Source organism: Wasmannia auropunctata, unplaced genomic scaffold, assembly GCF_000956235.1.
Source record: "Wasmannia auropunctata unplaced genomic scaffold, wasmannia.A_1.0 LD336097.1, whole genome shotgun sequence".
Taxonomy (NCBI): domain Eukaryota; kingdom Metazoa; phylum Arthropoda; class Insecta; order Hymenoptera; family Formicidae; genus Wasmannia; species Wasmannia auropunctata.
This window is the reverse complement of record NW_012026793.1, coordinates 459176-481996: the sequence shown is the minus strand read 5'-3', so window position 1 is coordinate 481996 and position 22821 is coordinate 459176. Positions and strand designations below refer to the sequence as shown.

General features: G+C 37.9%; 3 protein-coding genes across 11 annotated transcripts in view; 1 reads left to right on the top strand and 2 right to left on the bottom strand.

The window, feature by feature from the left end:
* LOC105462586 (probable RNA-binding protein 46) overlaps positions 1 to 357 on the bottom strand; it is a 2208-nt gene extending 1851 nt beyond the window's left edge. The window contains exon 1 of the mRNA XM_011709290.1: positions 25 to 357. Coding sequence (XP_011707592.1) covers positions 25 to 232 — 208 coding nt within the window. The 5' untranslated portion in view covers positions 233 to 357. The remainder of the gene's footprint in view (positions 1 to 24) is intronic.
* Positions 358 to 3772: 3415 nt separating this feature from the next.
* Positions 3773 to 11544, top strand: LOC105462480. 7 transcript variants are annotated; one of them, XM_011709110.1, is made up of 7 exons: positions 3773 to 3853; positions 4595 to 4745; positions 5961 to 6087; positions 6205 to 6302; positions 7548 to 7767; positions 9380 to 9875; positions 10882 to 11544. In XM_011709110.1, exons 2-7 carry the CDS (start codon positions 4707 to 4709, stop codon positions 11195 to 11197), a joined length of 1296 nt encoding a protein of 431 aa, XP_011707412.1. In that variant the 5' UTR covers positions 3773 to 3853; positions 4595 to 4706; the 3' UTR covers positions 11198 to 11544. The 7 variants fall into 7 exon arrangements, with proteins under 7 accessions (XP_011707412.1, XP_011707409.1, XP_011707408.1 ...); XM_011709107.1 differs by having other exon boundaries at positions 3784 to 3853; positions 4510 to 4745; XM_011709106.1 differs by having other exon boundaries at positions 3792 to 3853; positions 4483 to 4745.
* Positions 11545 to 12509: 965 nt separating this feature from the next.
* Positions 12510 to 22821, bottom strand: part of LOC105462479 (unconventional myosin-XV) — a 52671-nt gene continuing 42359 nt past the window's right edge. For all 3 annotated transcript variants that reach the window (XM_011709102.1, XM_011709104.1, XM_011709103.1), the window contains 7 exons: positions 17764 to 18134; positions 16568 to 16871; positions 15438 to 16018; positions 14561 to 14693; positions 14265 to 14469; positions 13525 to 13661; positions 12510 to 13429 (listed from right to left, as the gene is read on the bottom strand). In XM_011709102.1, coding sequence (XP_011707404.1) covers positions 13196 to 13429; positions 13525 to 13661; positions 14265 to 14469; positions 14561 to 14693; positions 15438 to 16018; positions 16568 to 16871; positions 17764 to 18134 — 1965 coding nt within the window. In that variant the 3' untranslated portion in view covers positions 12510 to 13195. The remainder of the gene's footprint in view (positions 13430 to 13524; positions 13662 to 14264; positions 14470 to 14560; positions 14694 to 15437; positions 16019 to 16567; positions 16872 to 17763; positions 18135 to 22821) is intronic.

Genomic DNA, 22821 nt, shown 5'->3' with positions numbered 1-22821 from the left:
AAGAGCAGAGCATCTTCGGCTTACCATGATCGTCAAAATTTTCCATGTCCAAGGACGTCTCTAGTTCCATGATATCCACGTTACTCTCGGCGACGGATGAAAACGTCCAGGACGAGGCATTCTCCTCGCTCTTCGAGCTCTTTGACCTCCGAAGCTCGCGCTTCTCCTCTTTCCTGCCGCCTCTCCTGCGATTACTCCCTTTGCGACCTTCCTTCGACTTGTTGCTCTCCATCTTGCTGCACACGATCCCGATCGAATAATTCGATATTAGCTGATTAAGAACGATCCCGAACGCTCGGGCGAGAATACGATATTGGCGGAATTCGGCGGATCACACTGCGTAATACGTATCACGTATAATCGTGGCTCGATTCACTGCCGCGACACCCGTCCCCCGAGAGACTGATCGCCCCGTGTGGTGCGATCGGATTTTCACGAACCGTCCTGGCCGGCGAGAAGATTGAGAAGAAGCGTAGAAAACGTTCCGAAATGCGTCGCCGCGCATAGACATTAGGCAAACAAAGTTAATTCGTGTGTGTTCGTATATGTATCGCAGGATTGGCACTATTGGCAGACGGAAGGGATTTAGCGTGGAAGGGATCGAAGACCTTTGCTCTCTCTCTCTCTCTATCTTTCTTTCTCCGCGATCGGGTTTTTCTTTCTTCTCGTGTCCCGTGCCGGCCGGCCGCCGAGTGGATTGTGGAATGAGAGACAACCATCGGTGTTTGACTTTCTTTTATTATGCGTCGCTGTGTCGGCGCCACGCCGTCGGCGGGATTCGGACGGATCTGTCTCCACATACCACTGTCACACGTACGTACACCGCGCGATCATCCAATCAAACGATCGATATTGCTGTGTGCGCGCCACGCGCCTGTGAGAGCTGACCTGCGTTCGGAAACCGTTTAGGTACATCAGGCATCTTTTATCCTTGTTTAACATTTGGCGAATAACAAGGATAGCATGATATACCGTGAATTCCCGAACGCAGCCCTGCGAACCTGATGCGTAGCAGCGACGCGCGCTTGCATAGTTACGGATGACGCAATCCGTACGCTTTTCAAAACAGATCCGTGCGGAAGCTGGTTTCCGCGATACTGGAAGTTCAGGTAACTCGTTATACAGGGTGTCCCATTTTAATCGATCACCTCAAATATCTCTTGAACAGTGCATTTTAGAGAAAAATGTTTCAGACAAAAGTTTTGGGACTTCGAGGGAGACACAAGATGATAACATTGGTTTGACCCTGAGTGGCGTCGTCAAGGTCAGCGCAAGGTCACTTTGAATTTTTTTAATGGAATCCCCAATTTTTCATTGCATATTCTTGTAGCACACCTCGAGAGCTTTTCAAAACACATAGATAAAATATTTTTTTTATGAAATAAATCTTGAGTTATGAAGCTTGAAAGTTGGAGTACCGTCGACATTACCATCATCCAAAGGCATTCCAAGGTATCCGAACACTAGCTTTTTGCATGTTGTTCAGAATCATGACATTAATAAAACATATGAGGGTCATGACCATTGGAAATTGTTTTTCTTTTTTTCAAAAAATAAATATAATTTTCAAAAATGATAATAAAAGCAATAACTTTTATTTTAATAACTTTATGGCCTTGATCTCGACATGTATTGTCTAGATCATGATCCTGAATAACATTCAAAAAGTTTTAGCCAGTGTTTAGACACCTTGGATAATGCTAATGCCGATGGTACTGCAACTTTCAAGCTTCATAACTCAAGATTTATTTAATCACAAAATATTTTATCTATGTGTTTTGGAAAGCCCTCGAGGTGTGCTACAAGAATATGTAATGAAAAATGGGGGGAGGGGTTCCCAAAACTTTGGTCTGAAATATTTTTCCCTAAAATGCACTGTTCAAGAGATATTTAAGGTGATCGATTAAAATGGATCACCCTGTATAATTTATGACTCCCGAAGGTTATGCATACAAAAAGTATAATTTTTTTTATTCGAAGATAATACATATGTACATGTATATACATATATGCTGCGATCAGCTAACGTAATTCAATTATAAATAAATCACTAATAAAGGAAGATTGAAGAAATTATACTAACAAAATATTGAAGGCCGAAATATCTCAAGTCTTTACGAACTGGAAATAATTAATAACCTGGTGATTTTTTTTATATGTACGTACGTAATATAATTATACACAGAGCGTAACACCGCCCACTAATTATATAGCATTATTTCTTGTAAAAATAATTGAGTCGAAATGTCTTGAACAATTTTTTTCTATATGCTCAATAAAGCAATCACTATTGCAATAATTATTGCTTCATTGGCATTCTAGAGAAAAATGATTCAGGATTTTCGACTCATCTTTTATAAAGAATAGCGCTATGTAATTTATAGTGAGTGCTATTTAAGAACTATATTTTTGTCTACAATACTTAAATGAAGCAATAATTACTGCAATAGTGATTGCTTTATTTATCACTGTAGAAAAAAGTGGTTCAAAATTTTTCGATTCAGTTTTTTTTACAAGGAATAACGTTATGTAATTAGTGGACAGTATTTTAAGTTTACATTCTGTTATGTAATTAGTGGACAGTATTTTAAGTTTACATTCTGTATAATTTTTCTATTCGAATATATTTCAATTCATATTTCTTTATACATATATTTTATATATCAAAGTTATGTGTTCCATATTTATTTCATATATTCATTTTATAAATTTTATTCTATTTTTTTACGTAAGTTTTGTACGTCTATCATAATTTAATATTTATTATGTTTTATCACTTATTTCTTTATAATTCAGAAAAATTGTAGTACATAAACTCTTTACTATGAAGGATACTGTATTTTAATTCATTTATGCATCTATTCCGAAATTATTTCTTTTCTTGTATGTACTAGGATACATACAGGGTGTCCCCGGATAAGTGGCCACCCTCTTTTATCTCGTAAACTAACAAAGATAGACCTAATAAATCTAATATCAAATTAAACAGCTCTAACTAAACTTTATTGTAAGCACAGTGATCGCTTAAAAATATTATCTATGTTAGAGAACGGAGAGAAATGCATAATTTTTGCACAGTAAAATGACAATTTTAATATAATATATATTAGGGCCGAAACTGAAAAGGTAACAGTCGCCAGCAAAACTTTAAATCAAAATAATTTGTATAATTCGTAAGATAATGTCATTATATCATACATCGTTGTATTCGTTAAAAAAAACGCTTTTATTATATTAAAATTGTCACTTTACCGTGCAAAAATTATGCATGTCTCTCTGTTCTCTAACATAGATAATATTTTTAAGTGATCACTGTGCTTATAATAAAGTTTAGTCAGAGCCGTTTAATTTGATATTAAATTTATATTTACAAGATAAAAGGGGGTGGCCACTTATCCGGGGACACCCTGTATATACAAATAAAATTTCTACGAGATTCAAACGCGCGTGTGCGCTGCTCACTTTTTTCCACGGAAACCGTCGAGAGTCATCGCCACGTCTTTTCTCGCGAGGTGTAAAGTGTCGAGAAGCGTTGAAGACACAGTAAACGAGAGATTTAGCGTGTTGCGAACGGGTTCAAGGTGCCTTCTAAGACGCGCGACGGAGAGGTGCCTTCTCCGTGACACATATATCCGCGAGGCTCGCATCGTCCTGCGCCATTGCACCGTGTGATAATAGCATTGTTACCTGTGCCGTTCGCATGCAGACACAGTCCTTATTACATGACAGTCATGACATACGGTGCCGCCAACCTGGGCCCGGCTGCGCCTTCGCCGCATATCTTCTCAGTCGTCGCTCGAGCGCGTCGCGACGCGAACCCTCGCTTTTCCGTGTCACGCCGCGACTGTTGCAGGTGATAATAATTAATACATACTGGTTTCCATTATCGAACGGTCGACTGGAACGCGTTTAGCGATAGTCGCGTAGAACGTTCGAAGCGACGTGAACTAACAAACTAAAAAATAATAATAATACTGTTTAACATTTGACGGTTATTGATCTCGGAAATGTGAAAAAAACGCGCGTTTATATTTTTCAAAGTGCAATGCTCGTTAATCTGCGGAGTCAAGAAAATTAATTTTTCAGTAAAGCAATTTTCATATTTCACATTTTATTTAAAAAGTCAATTTACTTCCTTGTGCAAATTGTTTTTTCTTAAAAATTTATATTTGTAACTAAAAATAACTTATCTAATACACGAAGAAGTGATTTAATAAACTTTCTTTTGCGTAAAAAACTTATATATATATCGTAAATTTTCTTGTGGTAAAATCTTTAAATTGATTTACGTTACTTTACGAGTAGTTTACTTACAAGTTACAAAAATTCTACTCAATACTAAAAATTATTTATTTTGAGTATTAAAAGTTATTCGATCCTCTTAAAATAAATAATTAATCGCTACTTTCCAGTATTAAATTTCTGTAAAGAATTTATCACAAGAAACGCTAAGAAAAGCTTATATCCTGTGTTGCGATCCAGGATATGACTAAATTTTTCCCTTGACAGTCAGTGACGTATCCTCTCGACAGAAACTAATTGTTAAACGCGACTAGTGGCGTTTCAAAGGAAAATGAGAACGGTTTGTTAATAGCCTGAGAAATCACGTAATGCTTCGCCGAAAAGAGACGACACTTTCGCAAACGGCCGCTTGTTCCCCGTGCCTTTAGTCGTTCGCCTGGTAGCGCGTCTTCAGTGATCGCATCATGTGGAACCGCAAGGTGTTTATCAGAATAATCGAAGTGGTACGTAAATACATCTTTAATTTGCCTTTACCGCGAAACGCGCCTATTAATTTCGTGATTCACGCGTTTAATATTTTTACGATCTTGATCATAACTATAAAGCATCCTCGATTTTATTGCATTTTCTTGGAAAAGGCCAATGGAGGAACGAAATATTATAGTTGCTATAAACAAAAATATTATTTTGTAATAAAATTATTTTTTAACTTATTTTTCGTCAGATATGGATAGATATAGGAAAGTTATGTCAATTTGTGAGGGTATTTTATACTTATGGCGCTATAGATTTTAATTTAGCGGCAAGGTTTAAAATCAATGGAATTTCAGATGCGTTCAGATTTCGAGTTTTTTGTAGAGCCTTCTGAATAAAAAATTAACTCATTTAATTCTCTATTTATTTTTAATGTTGCTTCTAGAAAAAAAGTTAAGTCTAAAATTACATAAATCTAAAATATCAACATTTGTGTACACATATAATAGCAACAATTATGCTAAAACAATCAGTTTGTGTAACGATTCGTAACAATAATAAAACGCGTCAAACTACGCGCAATTCGTGATCCGAGACAGTTTGAAATTCACAATTTGCTATTTGTATATGAAATTTGGAAGTACATACAAATTACATCATACATATATTCATTGAATTTCGCATTCGATAATTCGTGCCAATTCGTCATTTGGAATGGTTTCTTTTTTTTTACGAAATGGAAGAGCACAAAACACCATGAATCACGCACAATCTGGTGCATGCTTAACCCTTACAGAAATTCAATTAAATACTATTTATTTTGAGTATTAGAAAGATTGTTTTGGTTTCAGTGTCTGCTTTTATTACTTAAAGTAATTAATCATCACTACTTTAGTATTAAATTTTTCTATGAAAAGGCAATGTGACTAGCGTGAATCTGAGATATATTTTCATATATTTATATTAGCTCATTTACTTTATTAGTAAATATTTCATTGAAACTGTATTTCATCGAAGCCCCCACTACGTAAAGTCAGCTACATAATTCTCCGACACCATCTGCGGAATTATAAGATTACGGAAGCCGCGACGAGAATTGCAGCCCTTCTTAAACATTAAATAAATAAATTTGATCGAAACGATATATCGATTCGAAACCCTCGACCACGCCAATTCTCTGACATCACCTGCGGAAGATTATATTAAGATTAGCGAAAATTAGCAAAGTGTATCGCGGATTGCAGCTCCTGTGCGTCGCCTGCGTCGTGGCGCTTAGAGTGACGGACGATGAGAGCCGAAGGGTGTTCCACTACCTGAGGAATCGCAGCAGGGAGTGGTCGCTGCTGAATAATGTGACGTGGGGCAGCATAGGTAGGTATCTCCAACTCCGCGTGATTCAAATACCCGGATCCACGGAGCGCTGTCTCGCGTGCAGCCGCGGATCGCGAGAGGCACACACTCATTTACCCGATTTCCGTGTATTTTCAGGCGCTGCCCTAGCAACGGCGACCTGCGGCGGATACATCATCGTGACGACGGGTCTCTTGATCGCCGCGGCTACCGGGGAACTCCACGGCCGAAAGACGGTAATTGCTTTCCTTTTTTTTTTCTTTCCTCTCTTTCCTTTTTCTCATGCGGCGCGGTATGCGTCGTATAGTTGCGTTTCGTAACGCCGTGAACGGAACTAAAACGACCTCTTGATTATGCGGTGAGATTAGGAGTGTGTCTTTTATAAAGAAAAAAGAAATCGTGGCATATATTTTAAAAAAAGCGGAAATCTATTTTTTTTTTTTATATAAAGTTGTTTGTTTGAATTGATAGATGGGGTGACTCACCATATCTCCGTCTTCGTCTAAAAAAAAAAAAAAAAGTTGACGTGAGTTGTCTCTCCTGGAGACAAGCATTTACACATTTGTACATACGCGTTTAGCTTAGATTTCGTTAAAAATAGGCGAAGCTGAAGATATTTACGTAATAAGATAAGATTTATTTCGTTTCTTCCACTACCGGTAATAATACACATATACTACAAGTTGTGCGGAGTCATCATCTTGTCAGCGGGAGCAAAAAACGTTTCACCGCGAAAGGATATAACATAACTTTATAGTTTATGTTTTCTCGGCAAAATTTCCACGTGCGGCGCGGAGGAGTGACGTATTTAACGCGGGATGGCGGGAGCGGGGCTCGTTTTGACGCCGCATCGAGATCCTTCCCAGGCGCTCTTAATTTATTCCGAGGTTGGTTGGGGCAAGTGAAAATACACAACATCGCGTAAATCGCGGCGCGTCAGCCGCGACGGTGGCGTGAGAAAATCAGCAGCGCGAACGCGAAGGTGCCATTGAGGGGGCCAAGGATAAAAATATTCTATAACGCGAGAGCGGGATTCGCCCCCCCGCGCACGCCATCGTGCACGTAATCGCCATCAGCCTTGGTCAAGTCGCGACACGTAACGTAACTCATTTAATGACTCATGACTTGAGGCTGGGACCGGCCGATCTTGAGCGGATTGCATAGTGCGTAGATTTCCTGTGTTTTCTTTCTTTTTTGCCGTCTTTCAATAAATATACATCCTATCGAAAAACCGTTGGCACGCGACGTTCGATCCCTCGCGCGTTCCGAATAGCCCTGAGCGCAGTGATACGCAACTCGCAACGATTTATGTGTTTTCTTCTTGCCCTGGTTTTTTCTCTCCTTACCGTTGCAAGCAAGGTCGTTGGGTAATAAGTTTTCATGCATAATCAATGCGGCCGCGTCAGGCGTAAATAGATCGCATCGGCGTTATAAGATCACGCAGGTGTAACCGCGATTTAACAAGCCCGATTGGATCTCAGGAATTTTTCCTGCTCGGACTGGGCGTGATCCTCTTTGGGATAGTCGGCGCCCTGTCGCTAGCCTCCATCGACAGCGTCCCCGAGGATCTGGTTGACAATGCCGCGGTTCTGGGAGCGCTGTGCCTGCTCACGGCGTTGGTGTTCATCGGGGACCTGCTGATGAGCCCGCCCCGGAAAAAGGACAAGCAGGACCAAGCACGAATCCTCGAGAAAGATTTGGGTACGATTATTAATGAAATACTATATGTATATTAAATTTTATAGAAAAATTAGTAATTTTGTAATTTTGTTATAAAATTTTGTAAATTTTATAAAATTAATCTTAAATCAAAATAATTCCCGTATAGAAGCAAGAATATTATAATCTTCTTAGAAGATTTATAGTTTTTATTGGATTGAATTTGTATTGATGTAAATATTACTCACATTTAATTCAAAACTAAAAATCTAAGATTATAATATTCTTGCTTATATATGAAAATATTCTTGATTTAAGACTAATTTTTTTCTGTGTATATACAGTCTTGGCTATAAAGCACTCTCAATTTATTGCATTTTCTTAAAAAGATGATAAAAAAATCAAAGGCAATATAAAAAAGGAGGACTAAAATATAAAAATTGAATAAAAATATTTTTCAATAAAACTTTTTTAATTTATTTTTCGTTAGATGTAGAACGTTTGCGTCAATTTATAGGGATGCTTTATACTTATAATCAAGGCTATATATGCATGTATAATAAGTAGTGTGATTCATTTATAATAAAAAATATAAATTTCGAAAAATATAAGTCACATTGTTTAGAAAATTTTAGACAAAAAGTTATACTTTGAAGCGGAAAATATTGATAAAATTAATTTTCGAGAGAAATCAATTTTTCAAAGTCATGAAGATCATTGCTTTTTTTAAATGAAATTACACGGAATTGTATAATTTTTTTACATAATATGATTTCTTTAATTATTCTGCATATAAAAGTATTAAAGTAAAGTTATCGAAAAATCTATCTTTTTAAATCATACTTACCGAGATATTTTATATATTTTATCATGCCATATTTTGACATAATCATACATTTCTTGATAATTGTGCTTTTTATGCATATAATAATGAGATAAATCGATTGATTGATAAAGAAAACACATAATTGTTTTTTAAAATAAATATACAGTTGCATATTACAAATTGCATTTTTTTTAAAGCAACTGAGTTTTCTTTACATCAATTGATTTATCTCATTATTCTGTGCATAAAAGTATTAAGGTGCAACTACCAAGAAATCAATAATTTACGAGATATTTCATACTTTATGTCGAACTTATTATACTTTATGACATGATAAAGTATAAAATCTCTTATAAAATATTGATTTTTCGATAACTTTATCTTAATATTTTCATATGCAGAATAATTAGAGAAATCACATTATGTAAAAAAATTATAGAATTATATTTAAAAAAAAAACAATGATTTTCATAAAGTCAAAAAGTCATAAAGTCAAAAACATATGACTTTATGAAAAATTAATTTTTTTTTTCGAAAATTAATCTATATTTGTTCAGACCGTATAACTTTTGTCTGAAACAATTTTTCGTATCTTCTACATTTTTCGAGATATTTATATTTTTTTAAATAAATGGACCACCCTATGAATAAAAAAGATATTAAATATTAAATAAAATTTTAACGCTCCGTTCGTAGAAGATATTCCAATACGATTATTGCGGCTTATTAATCTTTATTATAACTTTTTCATTTATGCATACTTTCTTTATACTCGTAAATAAGATTTTTCAATTAAATTATTTAAAAAAATGGTATGTTTTAAAATAGCGAAGCGCCAGGTGACGCCGGTGGTGACCGCCGAGGACGCAAAGAAGCCCAAACCAGTCATCGTCAAAATCCCTCCCGAGGACGACGAGAACGGTCGCGTGAACGATGCTTTTCAGAAGGCGGACGATCGTCGCATCGATCCCACGCTGGAATCGTCCAAGACACGTCCGCAGGACACCCGGGACGATCGCGAGTATCGCGGCGATCAGGAGCGGGAAAATTTCGAGAATGGCCGAGCACTACGTGACTCGCAGCGGTATCGAGACGTCGAGGTGCCGCGCGCGATCGTGCACGATCCCGATCGCAGGATCGACGAGTCCAGGATAATGTACAAGAGCCGGGACATCTATCAGCGGCCGGTCGACGAGCTCGACACGCCGCGGTTCCCGATGGAGTACGAAAAGGGCGACCCGGTCTTCGCGAGGATCGTCAATCCGAGCGTGAAGATCATGAAAGTCGAGCGAGACGTCGAGGAGACACTCGACAACTACAACAGGTGATTTCTTGCGTCTCCGGAGTCCCCCACCGCGTCCTCGGTTCGGAAATTTCATTTAAGCGTCGGCAATGTTTGCGTCAGTCATCTTGGATCACGATGACCACGAAACGCATGCAAACGATTCTTGTCGCTCGTAGAAAGATTTTACATTACTAAAAAAAAAAACAACATATTTTAAGGCTATAAATTTCCAATTTTTGAAATGAGAAATTGATTCCAAAATGTTTGAATTTTTTTCTATTTTTATCTCAAGAGATCTCCATTGATCGACGTGAAAGATTTATATTCATTTCTATTAATGCAGATTAACTTTAATTTTGATTTAATTTACCCGGTTTTTTTTTTAATTCTTAAAACTGGAAAAAGATAAAAAGTAAATTAAATCAAGATTAAAGTATATTCTATATTGGTATAGAAACAGACATTAAAAAAACAACATATTTCAAGGCTATAAATTTCCAATTTTTAAAATGAGAAATTGATTCCAAAATGTCTGAATTTTCTTCTATTTTTATCTCAAGAGATCTCCATTGATCGACGTGAAAGATTTATATCCATTTCTATTAATGCAGATTAACTTTAATTTTGATTTAATTTACCCGTTATTTTTTTTAATTCTTAAAACTGGAAAAACATAAAAAGTAAGTTAAATCAAGATTAAAGTATATTCTACATTGGTATAGAAACAGGCATTAAGAACAGGCTTCAGAAATTAACTTCACTCATGCTACAAATAAAAACTCGTATAAATTTTGTGAGATAATTATCGCGTGTCTCATGCTTCTCGTTCTACCTCTCCAATATCCACGAAATTAGTTAGGTACTGGAAACCTCAGAATTGTCTTACTCAGAGTCTGAGATACGTCGAAAGTGGAGGAGTCACCAGCGCGGACGTGAGTCGTCAGAATCGCTCGCTTCCTCGTTTCCGTCGTTCGTGATTCAAGATGCGTGACGCACGGGGAGTGTGCCGGCTCTTAAATATAATTCTGTTTGAAACGGCGGGCAGATATTCGGACAACAGCCAGTACGACAACGTGCCCGTCAGAATGCGCGGCGGCCCACCCGGGATCCTGAGGGGTCATCATCGCGACGTGTCCTTCAACGTGCCACCTCCGCCGAAGGACTATCGGTCCAGAAGATCCAAGGACGACATTGAGATGCTGGAGGAGTATTTCGGCGTGTTAAAGTCCACTGGCACGCAAACCGCGAGGACGCCGTACTCGCCGACCGATCCGGGATTCGTGCGGCACACTGCAAGTAACTGGCCACAGGACGTTAAGTCGAGCACACCGAAACCTAGCCCGGAACACTCTAGAATTTAACCCTTTCATGCACACGCGGGCACACTCTCGGGGTCCGTTCTCTATAATTACAAAGTTATTGGCCAATTTTGTTCAGTAAGAAACGTTAGTTATATTTTTTTCTCTTATTAGTAAAATTAATAATTAATTAAAACTTCTCTCAAATATTTTCTCTCCACTAATCTTGTGAATACCATATATCTATATTCCGCTATCTCTGTAATTTGTGAATTTGTTTAAATATTTTCACACACACAATTTTAGCCATGAAAGGATTAAAGCAAGATATAATAACCGTCGATATTATATATACTCTTCGAATTTTATATTTGTATATGGTAGAGATGTAACTAGAGATGTAAAAAAAAACGTTTTTTTTTTCTAATAGAAAAAAAACATTAGAAAAAAAACGTGTTTTATTTTATTGAAAAAAATACAAATTTGTTTTTTTTTTCTAATTCCGATAGCACTAATTAATTGTAAATAGTAATTATATAATTAATTTTAATGTGATCTACATTTTACAAAAGAAGAATCTTTTTAATTCTTTTTTTAAACAGCTTTTCCTTAAGCAGAATTTATTATAATTATTCATTGAAGTCCTTGCTTCAAAATATGTTTCAGAATCAATATACTGACTTTCTCGTTCTGCATAAAGGTTAAAATGATGATAATTTAAATCTACTATCTATAAAATAAAAAATCATTTTTAATGATTAACTTGTGTTGAAAAATTAACTTGTATTAAGCAAAATATAGATATTAAATAGATAGCTGAAAAAAAAAATTTTTGAGAAAAAACGAGACTTGTACTTTTTTTCTTAAAAACGTATTTTATGGAAAAAAAAACAATTTGGTTTTTTTTCTATTTACATCTCTAGATGTAACAATCGTGAGACAAAAGTCGTTAAGTCCAACAGCATTTACATTCTCGAAAAAAAAAACCAGTGTTCTATTCAAATTAAAATGAATAGAAATTCTTCTCTATTCAGTTTTCTCTATGTACATAATTAAAACACGAGACCCATTTGATTCGATTCGAACTTAAATTTTACGACGATGAAGCAGCAAATTTTGGACTTAATATGTTGTACTTAATTACCAGACACACGCGCCAGATGCCACAACGCATTTATATTTAAATAGTTATAATAAATAAATTAGGAGAACTATATCACAGGACTGCAATGTTTTTGAAACTTTTAATAAAAGTTTTTCATTGATTTTTATTAGTTTCATACATCCACTACTTTTTAAAAGGAAATTTTATTTTGCAGATCTGTGCGATAGTCAGGATCGCGAGATAAAGGTCGGGAAGGAATAACACACATCGTTTTTTTTTTTACACGTAAAAATTTCAATATAAAGTTAATATCTTCGTTCACATCTCGTACTCCTATATGCATATACGTACAAGTATTAATTAATAATCTGATGATATAACATATATAATCGCTGAATGGTTAGTCACCTGTTCAACACTCATCAGGGACGTGTGTTAATATTAGCGTTAATATTACACCGCCATGGATGGATGCAACTTCTATTTTCGCGTTTATTCCTTGCTTTCTTTTATGAACTCCTTAACGAATGTATAAATAAATGCTATACAAGTCCATCGTTTCAAGTCGTATATCCGGTATGGACAATTTAGATACTTGAGCATTCGTTGTCTTTTTTTTCTTCACAATCCTTCCTTCCAGCGAGTCCTACGAATATCCCTGATGACGGATTAGCCGCGCCGTCGTCCGTCAGGACGCGGGCCGGTACGCTGGAGCGAGCTTATCCCACTTGGTATCCGATGTAGCGTGAACCTGAAGGTCGGTATCTTACGCAGGCCATTAAGAACAATGCCGCGATTTATATTGGGCTACTTACGAGGCTCGCGGCCTCGTGCACGTTACGGTACGTTAATCGAGGGCTTGAAACCTGGTTACCGCCCTGTAGATTGACTAATCCGGATCGGATATCGGATGTCGCGGAGGAGGAACGGTCATCGAGGTTTTTACGAGAGGAAGCTTATCTCATGCCGAGCCCGATGCCGGCTCCACCTTGAGCGTTGGACGTCCTCTGCTCCATGGTGATGTACTGCCTGATGAGACGGGAGATCTCGTGGGCCTGCTCCGTCTGCAGCCTGGTGATACGCTGCTGCATCAGATTGCCGCACTTCATGTCGAGGTAGAGCGTGCCCTCCTCGGACTTGACCTTCCTCGTGGAGATCACCTCGGAGTAGGGGTAATGGTACAGTGTCTCCTAGAGAAGAAAGACCGCGAGACCAATTTAAATTACACGCAGGGAGAAACGATGCCGTGAGAAGATAGAAACTATAGAAGACTATATACACTTACGTGCGTGATCAGATCTATGAAGTGCACTCCGTGTCGATTGAGAGCGAGAATGTGGTCGGCGCCCTTTTCCTTGCCCTCGGGCACCCTCTTCACCGCGAAGAAACTCGAGCCGAAAAGCGGCCACTTGGACAATATTTCTGAAGAAAGAGAGAAAACGCATGCGTGTACTGCATTTAATCCATTCCGTCCGAAGACAATTAATTTTTGTCATTTTGCCAAGCAACAATTTGTGTAAACTGTTATTGTTTGAGTTCTCGCTTGTATATTAGAGATATTAAAGCAAATGTTTGGGAGGTGGAAACGCCTTTTATCATTTTTATATGCGGTGTGTATGAAAAACAATTTTTAAATCGTAAAATAGTGCTAGTACGCGCGGGAGCCGGCATTCCCGCATTTCCCGCGAGCACGGCTAATTGGGCCGTGCTGTCACTAGGCGGCTGACACGCGAGAACTTTCGCGTAAACAAGAATTGACGAGGCCTCAATATAATAAGGAGCCGAATCGATAATCCTGGCAGACGAAAACACTAAGAAAGAATTTATAACTGATTGCTCTAAATAATTAAATTATTTTATGAGGCCAAAATAGCTAATTATTTAGAACCTCCAGTGTTAAATTTCATTAAAAATATCGAATGTTACGTATGTCATAATATTTGAAACAGTAAAGTGAGTTAAAGGAGTAAACGGTTTCCCAGTCGAGAGATGTGGTCTCGATTTGGGAGTCGCGACTCGACTTACCGAGTACTTGCGCCTTACAGACGGCCGCCGAGGAATGCTGAACGTTGTTCCAGGCTTGCTGAACCATGTTCGACCATTGCTGCGGCCTGGGTTCCCTCAAGCTGAGCGCTGGTTTTGGCAACAGATACTTGATCTCCTTCGTCGCGGGCTCGTGCGCCATGTCGGCCGCTCTGTGCAGTAGCGCCGCTATTTGCGCCATGTCATACTACGAGAAACACGCGTGTCGTTAATTGATCGCGTTCATCTCATCCGGTCGGAGTCTCGAGCTCTCCCTCCCCCAGGCAAATGTTACTCACAATTATTTCCTGAGGTAAATGTTCTCCAGGTAGGACTAGCAGGAGTCCCTCCAGGTAATCGGGAGCGATTTGGTTAAATACGACTTCTATATACAATGCCGCGTCCAGCCGCAGAGGATAGTACCAAACAGATCTAAAAGGATTTTTTAAGAAAACGATATTTTTAATAGTCATATAAAAGACATTGTTAATAATTTGTGCATTTTTTTGAAAACGATAATAAAAATTCAATTTTACCGCATTTATGTCAAAATATATTCATTTTCTTATGAATTTTCTCGTATCTTCGCGGATTATTTTTATTTATTTTGATACCACATATGATGAAATAGAATACTTTGTCACCATAAACTCGTGAAAAAATTCTCATATCTCATAACATTTTTAAGAATTTGTCATATTTAAATTTATAAATACCTTAAAATTTTTTCAGATTTTATAAAGTTTTCTTCAGAAATTATAGAATAAGAAATCTTAGAATATTCCAGAATTTATATATGTGAAGAATTCCAGAAAAGATGTTGACTTTGTCAATGTTTCTGAAAAATGTTTCAATTTGTATAAAAAAAATCTGAGAAATTTTTTAAAAATTATAAAATTATACAGAAATTTTGCAAAATTTTGAAATTTATATAAAAATGATGAAGGATTATACGAAGCATTCTATATAAGAAAAATTTTCACCAGGAAAGTGCAGAAAATAGTCTAATTATTCTCTACAATTTTATACTTTAGACAAATCATTTAGATACGTCCTCGAATACATTAGAAAGTGCAAGAAATTCTAAATTATTTCAATGTAAAATTTACTGCGCGCAGGAAGTGGTCTGCAGTTCGGAATAGCAGCGGAATACGCTATATATAAAATTCACTGTACCTGCAAAATATTAAGTAGAACACTTGGTGGTTTTTTTGAAGCTCCGTGGTTACATCCAGGACGTACTCGTCCCTGGCCAACGGCATGGTGAACGCGTCGCCGTCGACGATGCAGTACAGCGAGAACTCGTCCATCTCGTGCGGGTTTCTCACGGAGATGACGCTGCACATCTCCTCAATAACGTCCTGCACGACGGTCGTGCATTTCGTGTTAATGACCCGCTCGGTGCCGCCGGGCAGCCGGTAGATCTGCCTCTTGGCGTTCCTGCCCGCGCTGATCGCCATGATCTCCTCCACGCTGGGCACGTTCTTGCGCCCGCCGTACTTCACGGTCTTCCGCAGGTTTTGCAGGCAGACCATCGCGGTGCCGTGGTAAGCGCGCCGCTTGTCGTACGCCGCCGTCTCGAGGTACTTGGTCAGGTAGGGCCTGAGGCCCTCGCTGCACGTGAAGTACGCGGCGATGATGCTGAAGATCCGCCAGCCGCGCTGGCAGCTCTCCGGATTCGGGCTCTTGTTGTTGGTGGTCTGCTTCATCAGCTGGCAGTAGACCTCGTCGCGCAGTTGCTCGTATTTGTGACAGTGCTGCGGACACACGCGCGGAGATACGGTCTCGTTAGAAAATACCGCGTCCTTCGGCGCGAAGGGAAAGAATAGAGGACGTAATGATCGTTAAAATTGGCACGAGAAGAGACAAGGATATAATGACGGAGATAATAATGGTTAATCGACAAGTTCCGTTTCTTACCAGGGACTTCAAAGGTAAATCCGCGAAGAAACGACCAGTATCTATGCGAAAAGTGACTCATTGCTCAGACAAATACGGAATATCTTTTGTTGCGTATTCACGTCTCTATGGGAGACGATTAAAATCGAAATTTATTCCAATCACACAAATCTAGGTCAATAAGAAGCTGCACAGATGCTTCGTGCGCGATAACGCCAATTCTTTACGTGTCTGTAATATTATTTTCCAAATGAATTCCTTAAGTATTTCTAAATATTTCTCTAAAATCAAGCTTCGACCTTCGCTTAGATCATCCTCAGTTGAAACTTCACTCAACGTCCAGAAATAAATTGGGAACATCGATTTAGTTCGATGTTCCCAATTTATAATATATTTTTAATTCTTACCATGAGAATGGTGTAGACGCACTTGACCTCGCTGGTCTCAGGCGGCAGCGGTTGGTCCCCCATGTACCTCATCAGGCACAGGAAGCACTCCACCGCTAAGACGCTCAGATCGGCATCGAGCCTGAGCAGGCTTTGCTCGATGGGGACGGTGGAGTACTTGACGAGGTCCACCTGTTCCTTCCAGGTCCACTCGGTGCCGTCCTGCTGGCCCTTGCCCTTCTTGTTCTTCTTCTTGCTCTTCAACGACTCAATCACCTTGAGGGACCCGCTGATCGATCCATCCGCGGTCTTCAACATCTCGAATCTGCCGGACGGACGCACTTATTGTCAATTTGCTCGCTCGCTTCGCGTCGCGTCGCGTCGCGCCTGCCTGGGTCGACTGCCTGGGTTCCTCGGCGCGAAATACGGAACTCGAAGAACGATACGGAAAAAGGAGACACCGCCGGCGCACGGTCGAAATGATATCCGCGCGGCGGACCGCGTTATGCTTTCTCAACACGACTCGCTTGCGTAACATTGTTAATAGTTGTTTCGCATTAATTTCCATACGATCGACGAGTTTGCGCATGCACTTGCTACCGGCCGCAATTTAGAAAGGAGAGAAACACACATTTTAAATTGGATGGCTCGTCTCGATTTCTCGATGTTAGACAGATTTTTATCATTTTTCTTTTAATTAACAATTATGTGTAATAAATGTGATTTCAGAATTATTCAGCAGTTAGAATTACGATATATTTGCAGTCCTTAAAACTCCTGCTGTTCACTCGCTAATATACCTTCAGAAGCGAGAAAATTTCTATTACATAGAAATTCTTGCAAAATATACGAAATAAGCTACGTTCACAGCTGTGTCAACTGTCTCAAATTAATAACATATAAAAATAAATATAATTTAAATCCTCCCGAACAAAAAGATAATTTTCGGTATATTTTATGAGTGTAATATTCTCTTTATCGACTGCAAATTTTGTTTTATTGGAAATATTTCCATTTTAACATATTTTGCAAAAATTTCTATTGGATAATTTTATCGCTTTTGACGTCACACTTTAAGACAATAGTAATGAGTAAAGAGAAGGCCTAAATAAAAAAGGGATTTTCTAAATTCCTTCAAGATATCCGCACATTCTCTCGATCAGGCATCATTCTGGCAAATGTGTTGCGTATAAATTACGTCGGAAATATTGACTCACTTTTCTGTGCTTTGACGGAAGTTCAGCATGGCGTACTGCAAGAGGGAATGTTTGCCGTCGTTGACCACCGGTCCGATCTCGTAGATGCCGTCTTCTTGGAGTCGGACGTTGTCGTCCGGCTGCCGCCATTCCTGGCTCGGGCTAAGCCGTTGGTTCTGCAGGTTTTTCTGATGGTTCGCCTGGTTGACGGCCGACACGTGGTTGGGCACGCGACTGATCGGTACGTGATTCTCGTGTTCGGAGATTACGTGATTGGAATGGTTGTGGGACTGAATGTGATTCGCGTGATTCGCCTGCGACTGAATCGTCTTCGTGATTTGGGACACGTGATTCTCGTGATGATTGACCCTCTGGTGCGGTTTCTGATCGATCTGCAGGTCAAACAAACAATTCACACATTAATCATTGACAAATTGAACATTAACTATTGAAAAATGTCGTCTGATTCATAAAGACATCTTCTTATTATTGTCCTGTATTATGTAATCAAATCTAATATTATTGCCCTGTATTATGTGATAAAATCCAAAAATTTTCAAAAGAATGCAAAAAGATGATAAAATAAAACTAGCATTTTTATTTCTCAATGTATTCACTCTATATTTCAACATACATTTTTTAAAACAGTAAATTAATTTTTTTATATTACTGAAAAAATATTCTGAATTTTCTGTCCTTAAAATGATTTAACACCACGAAAATTATTTCTTTATCACCCGCTTTATAGTCCCGACTTAGCATATATCTATAGTAATTTTTTTATTTTCAAAATTAAAGTTTAATCTGTAGAAAAAATTTATGAATGCTGAAGAAGTGACCTCCACAGTTATGAGTTATCATTTTAAGGACAAAAATTAAGAATATTTTTATTGGTATAGAAAAATTAAACATTCTAAAAAGTGTATTGAAATAAAGAGTGATTATAAAAAAATAAAAATGGTTGTTTTATCTCCTTTCTCGTATCTTTTGCCCGGAGATTTTTGCGGATATGCATATACATGCATATGTATATTGCTCGCGTTTACTTCTCTATGTATCTATCGCTTGTAATTTCTTTTATAAATATCCGACGTTAGCAACAGATCGTTTTCTAAGCGTCTACTGCAGGGATGCGACTCGGGCATCCCTTTGCATCTCGCTCGAGGCGCATTGCGGGTAATCGCGAGGAGCGATCTCATTTACGAGCTGGCATAGCGAATTCATTCTTCGCGCTTCTCTATTTCTCTGTTTCCGCGCCGCTCGCGTTTCCTCCTTTTCCCCCGATGCCATCGCGCGATATATACGAAACGCGATCGATCTCAGCACGCAAGATACCTATAAACGAGTTTTTCTCCCCGCCGCGCCGTGCCGGTCACGTACCGCAACCTGGTGCAGGAATGCAGCGGGGTGACACGATCATCGGGTATGTGTGTGTGTGTGTGCGTGTAGGCGTTTCTTTCTTTTCGGTCCCCGTCCCGCGTAAAGAGAAGGGAAAAGGAAGGCAAGAGACAGAGAGAGAGAGAGAGAGAGGTGCGCGACGCCGTAAATTAACGCCGGCTTCCGTGCCACGCGTGCGTGAATTTCTCGGGCCTTCCCGCAGCTCGACGGTAGAGGTGTGCGAATCAAGCATTTGCATGGTCGAAGCGAATCGAATCGAATTTTTGATAATATGTTCGAAATTGAATCGAATCAAATCTGAAATTTTCATTTCGAATCGAATCTCTTTAATTCGAATACGAATCAAATCTGAATCAAATTTTCCCAGATTTACATTACATGTTAATTTAAACGTAATAAATATCCAAATTGATGAATTACATTATTTTAGGCAATAATTTAAACAAACTGAAGACTTGTTTTCGATTTACATTTCATTACAAAGGATCATGATTTTATGATCATTGAACATTTTGAACTAGAAAATACGTAATTAATAATATGCGTATAAACGAATAGTTCGAATGCTTTCGAATATTTTCTATATTAATCTACATGGATACATTACATACATCAAAAATACACTTATTTATTAAATAAGAATAATTGATCGCGCGGATCGCTTCATATAAATGAAGCAAATAAAATAGGCGATTGATTCAAAATCGAAACATTGTTGATTCGAAATTCTCGAATTATTCAATTTCGAATCTGACAGATTCGAAAATGAATTCAAATCGAATCCACTGTGATTCGATTCGATTCGATTCGAATTCGAACTATTCGCACACCTCTCGACGGTCCGACGTGCTTTGGCGAAAGAGACACCCGGGTCATTCTTTTTAGCTCTTCTCGGCTTTCATTGATTACGAAGATATGCGACCGGAAAGTAGGTGATTGCATCCTGCATTTCTTAATATCCTCACGTGCATGAGTTGATGACGGGTAGGGGAGGAGGGGGAGGGGGCTTCTTCGATATCTGGTAGAAACCCGACACCTCGCGTGTTACACGAGGTTTCTCCCTCCCCCTCCCCTGCCTTTTCTCTCTTTCTTGCAAGTAGAGAAGATCGATCATGCTCGCTGACGGATATCAAATGGAAATGGTCTGCCGACGTGATAGAGCTAACAGGTAGAGCAACTCATATCAATTTGTACGTATGGAAGAAAATGGAGAAAAATCAACATTAGACGGGCTCTTGCGACGGAAAACCAGTGGGACCGGAGGATAAAAGCGGACAGAGTCAATAACTTGATAAGAGCTCGTAAGACTTGAAATGTGCAAATTCTTTATGATCGTACATCGTAATGGTTGCGTGTGAAAATACCCGGACGGCACGCGTGTTCAAAACCGGGACGTATAAAAACATTTTAAAGAACGTCTTAAAGATGTCTTTAAAGACATGACGTCTAAAAAAACCGTTTTGATGGCGTCTTTAAGACGATCCCGATTTCGAACGTGACGAGTAAGCGGCGGGCAATCAATTCAACAATCAATTTTATTTTGTTTTTTCTCTAAACACAAAAACGAAGTGTTGAAAGAATCCGTCATCAACCTTTAGAAAAATTCAGTACCGGCCAATCTAATACTGAAAATTAATACTTATTTTGAGTATTAAAAGTACTGTGAACAGCAGTCAAAAGTACTTAAGTATAATAATTATTGTAATTAAGTTAGTATTTAAAAAAAAATAAATTAAGTTAAAGTTAATGACTTATAAAATTAATTTAGTTAAGTTAAAAGTTGCAAAAAACTCAGTTAAAACTTGCGTTAAGATTTAATTAACTAAAGTTAATTTAAAAGTTAATTTAAAAAAAACATCATTTATATTAATTTAAAATATCGTTATTTTTAAAAATAAAATTACTCTAAATAAAAAAATTAGAATATAAATAAAATCAATTTAATATTTTATTTGTAAATTTTATGAAATAACGAAATTTTCTTTTTATGAAAATGTTTTTTTTTTAAATAGATAAATTTTTAATTTAGAAAAAAGTTAATGTTTATATATAAGTTAAAGTTTATATACATATATTTAAAAATAACTAGTTAAAGTTAATAGTAACTCGTTTAAAATTAATTAAGTTAAGTAAAAAGTTATATTAACTATTTAACTTTATTATTCAACTTTTAACTTCTTTTAACTAGTTACTACCCAACTCTGGTAATTAATCACCAGCTTCCAGTATTAAATGTCTGCGAGGGGACGGAATGTTCGGAAGATCCGATTGCGATTTTGTTAATCAGGTGGAGTGGCGTACGGTATCGTCGCGCGGTATCGACACTGGGTATATCGATACCTCGGAATTGGCCAGAATGCGCGAGCGGGATATGAGCAGACGTCGACCCTGACCCACATAATCGGTTTAATGCACCGAGACGCGACGTAAGACGTCGCGGATGCGGTCGCTGCGCGTCCAAGTAAGCCATATTGCGACAGATAATAAGCGCAACGGTCTAACGACTTCCACGGCGCGGCGGCTGCTGTTATTATCGAGGCATAACTGTGACGTAAAGAGGTGCGAAGTACGGCGCAAGCAAGGCGCGGCGTTTAGAGGAAGACGGCGAGGAAGAGGCGCAAAGTGACAAACGTTGCGAAAATGGACTGTGCACGGTGATGCGCAGGATGACAATCGGGAAGTTGTTGAAACTAAATGGCTGTTATTTTCTAATGAGTGGACAGAGCAAAATGAATTATACGCTGCTCCGCGGAAGAAACTTATTATTTTTGCTTGGCGCATAAATTGCTGCAAAAAAGAATGTAAATTTATGAGTTTGTAAAAATAGAAATATTTCGAAAACGCAAAAAAAATTTAACTGACTGCTCAATAATGTATGCTCAACGGATTACGACACTGATCATTTTCAAAAAAAGAAATATATCTGGAGTTCTTGAAAGACACAGCTGCAGTTATTAATATTCAACAATATATTCAATAGTTTTCAAAAGCGCAATGTAAATTTAGACGGCCATTATTCACATGACAAAACATATATCATTAATCGTGTAATCAGCTCAACTGTCTATCTTTTTTTATTTTATATTTATTTTCACACATATTCTATCTCGAAATGCGTGCTAATAAAAATGATGGATTTCTTCTATAATGTAATGTTTAATTGATTTGATCTGTCCACTTGTTACAAAATAAACTATTTGATTTCAGCAGCTTCCCTGTTGTCACTCTATATATCAACTTAAGAAACGGCCTGAAGCCGCCGTCTTTTTTTAGAAGTGACGAATATTTATTCTTTTATTCGCTTCTCAATCGATAATTAAAATGATTAATAACTTCTCCTCTTCATAAGCCAAATAATAAAAATGTTCGAGATATCCTTGAGGCGTTTATTAGATATTTATGCGAGTTGCGTCTCTCGATAAAAGTCAAGTACCGTTACATCACCTGATTAATGTTAAGTTTTTTTTACCTCGCTGCGTGCACCTGGGCCTATTAACTGTAATACGCGAGACATTCGCGCTTCATTTGATTTCATTTAACAGTCCATTTGATTTAATTTAAGGGGTTACATCACCTTTGAAGTTTTAGAACGATACCTAAAGTTTGGGATTTTTTTGTGAGTAAATGGATAACTTTATTTAAAATCTGTTTAGAGGACATTATTGTACATATATAAGAAAT

Excerpts from the sequence above, each read along its gene's own strand:
- LOC105462480 (XM_011709110.1), top strand. The coding sequence starts at position 4,707 with ATGTGGAACCGCAAGGTGTTTATCAGAATAATCGAAGTG. Across the intron at positions 4,746-5,960 it reads TTATCAGAATAATCGAAGTG|CTCCTGTGCGTCGCCTGCGT; the intron begins GTACGTAAATAC and ends CGCGGATTGCAG. Across the intron at positions 6,303-7,547 it reads AACTCCACGGCCGAAAGACG|GAATTTTTCCTGCTCGGACT; the intron begins GTAATTGCTTTC and ends ATTGGATCTCAG.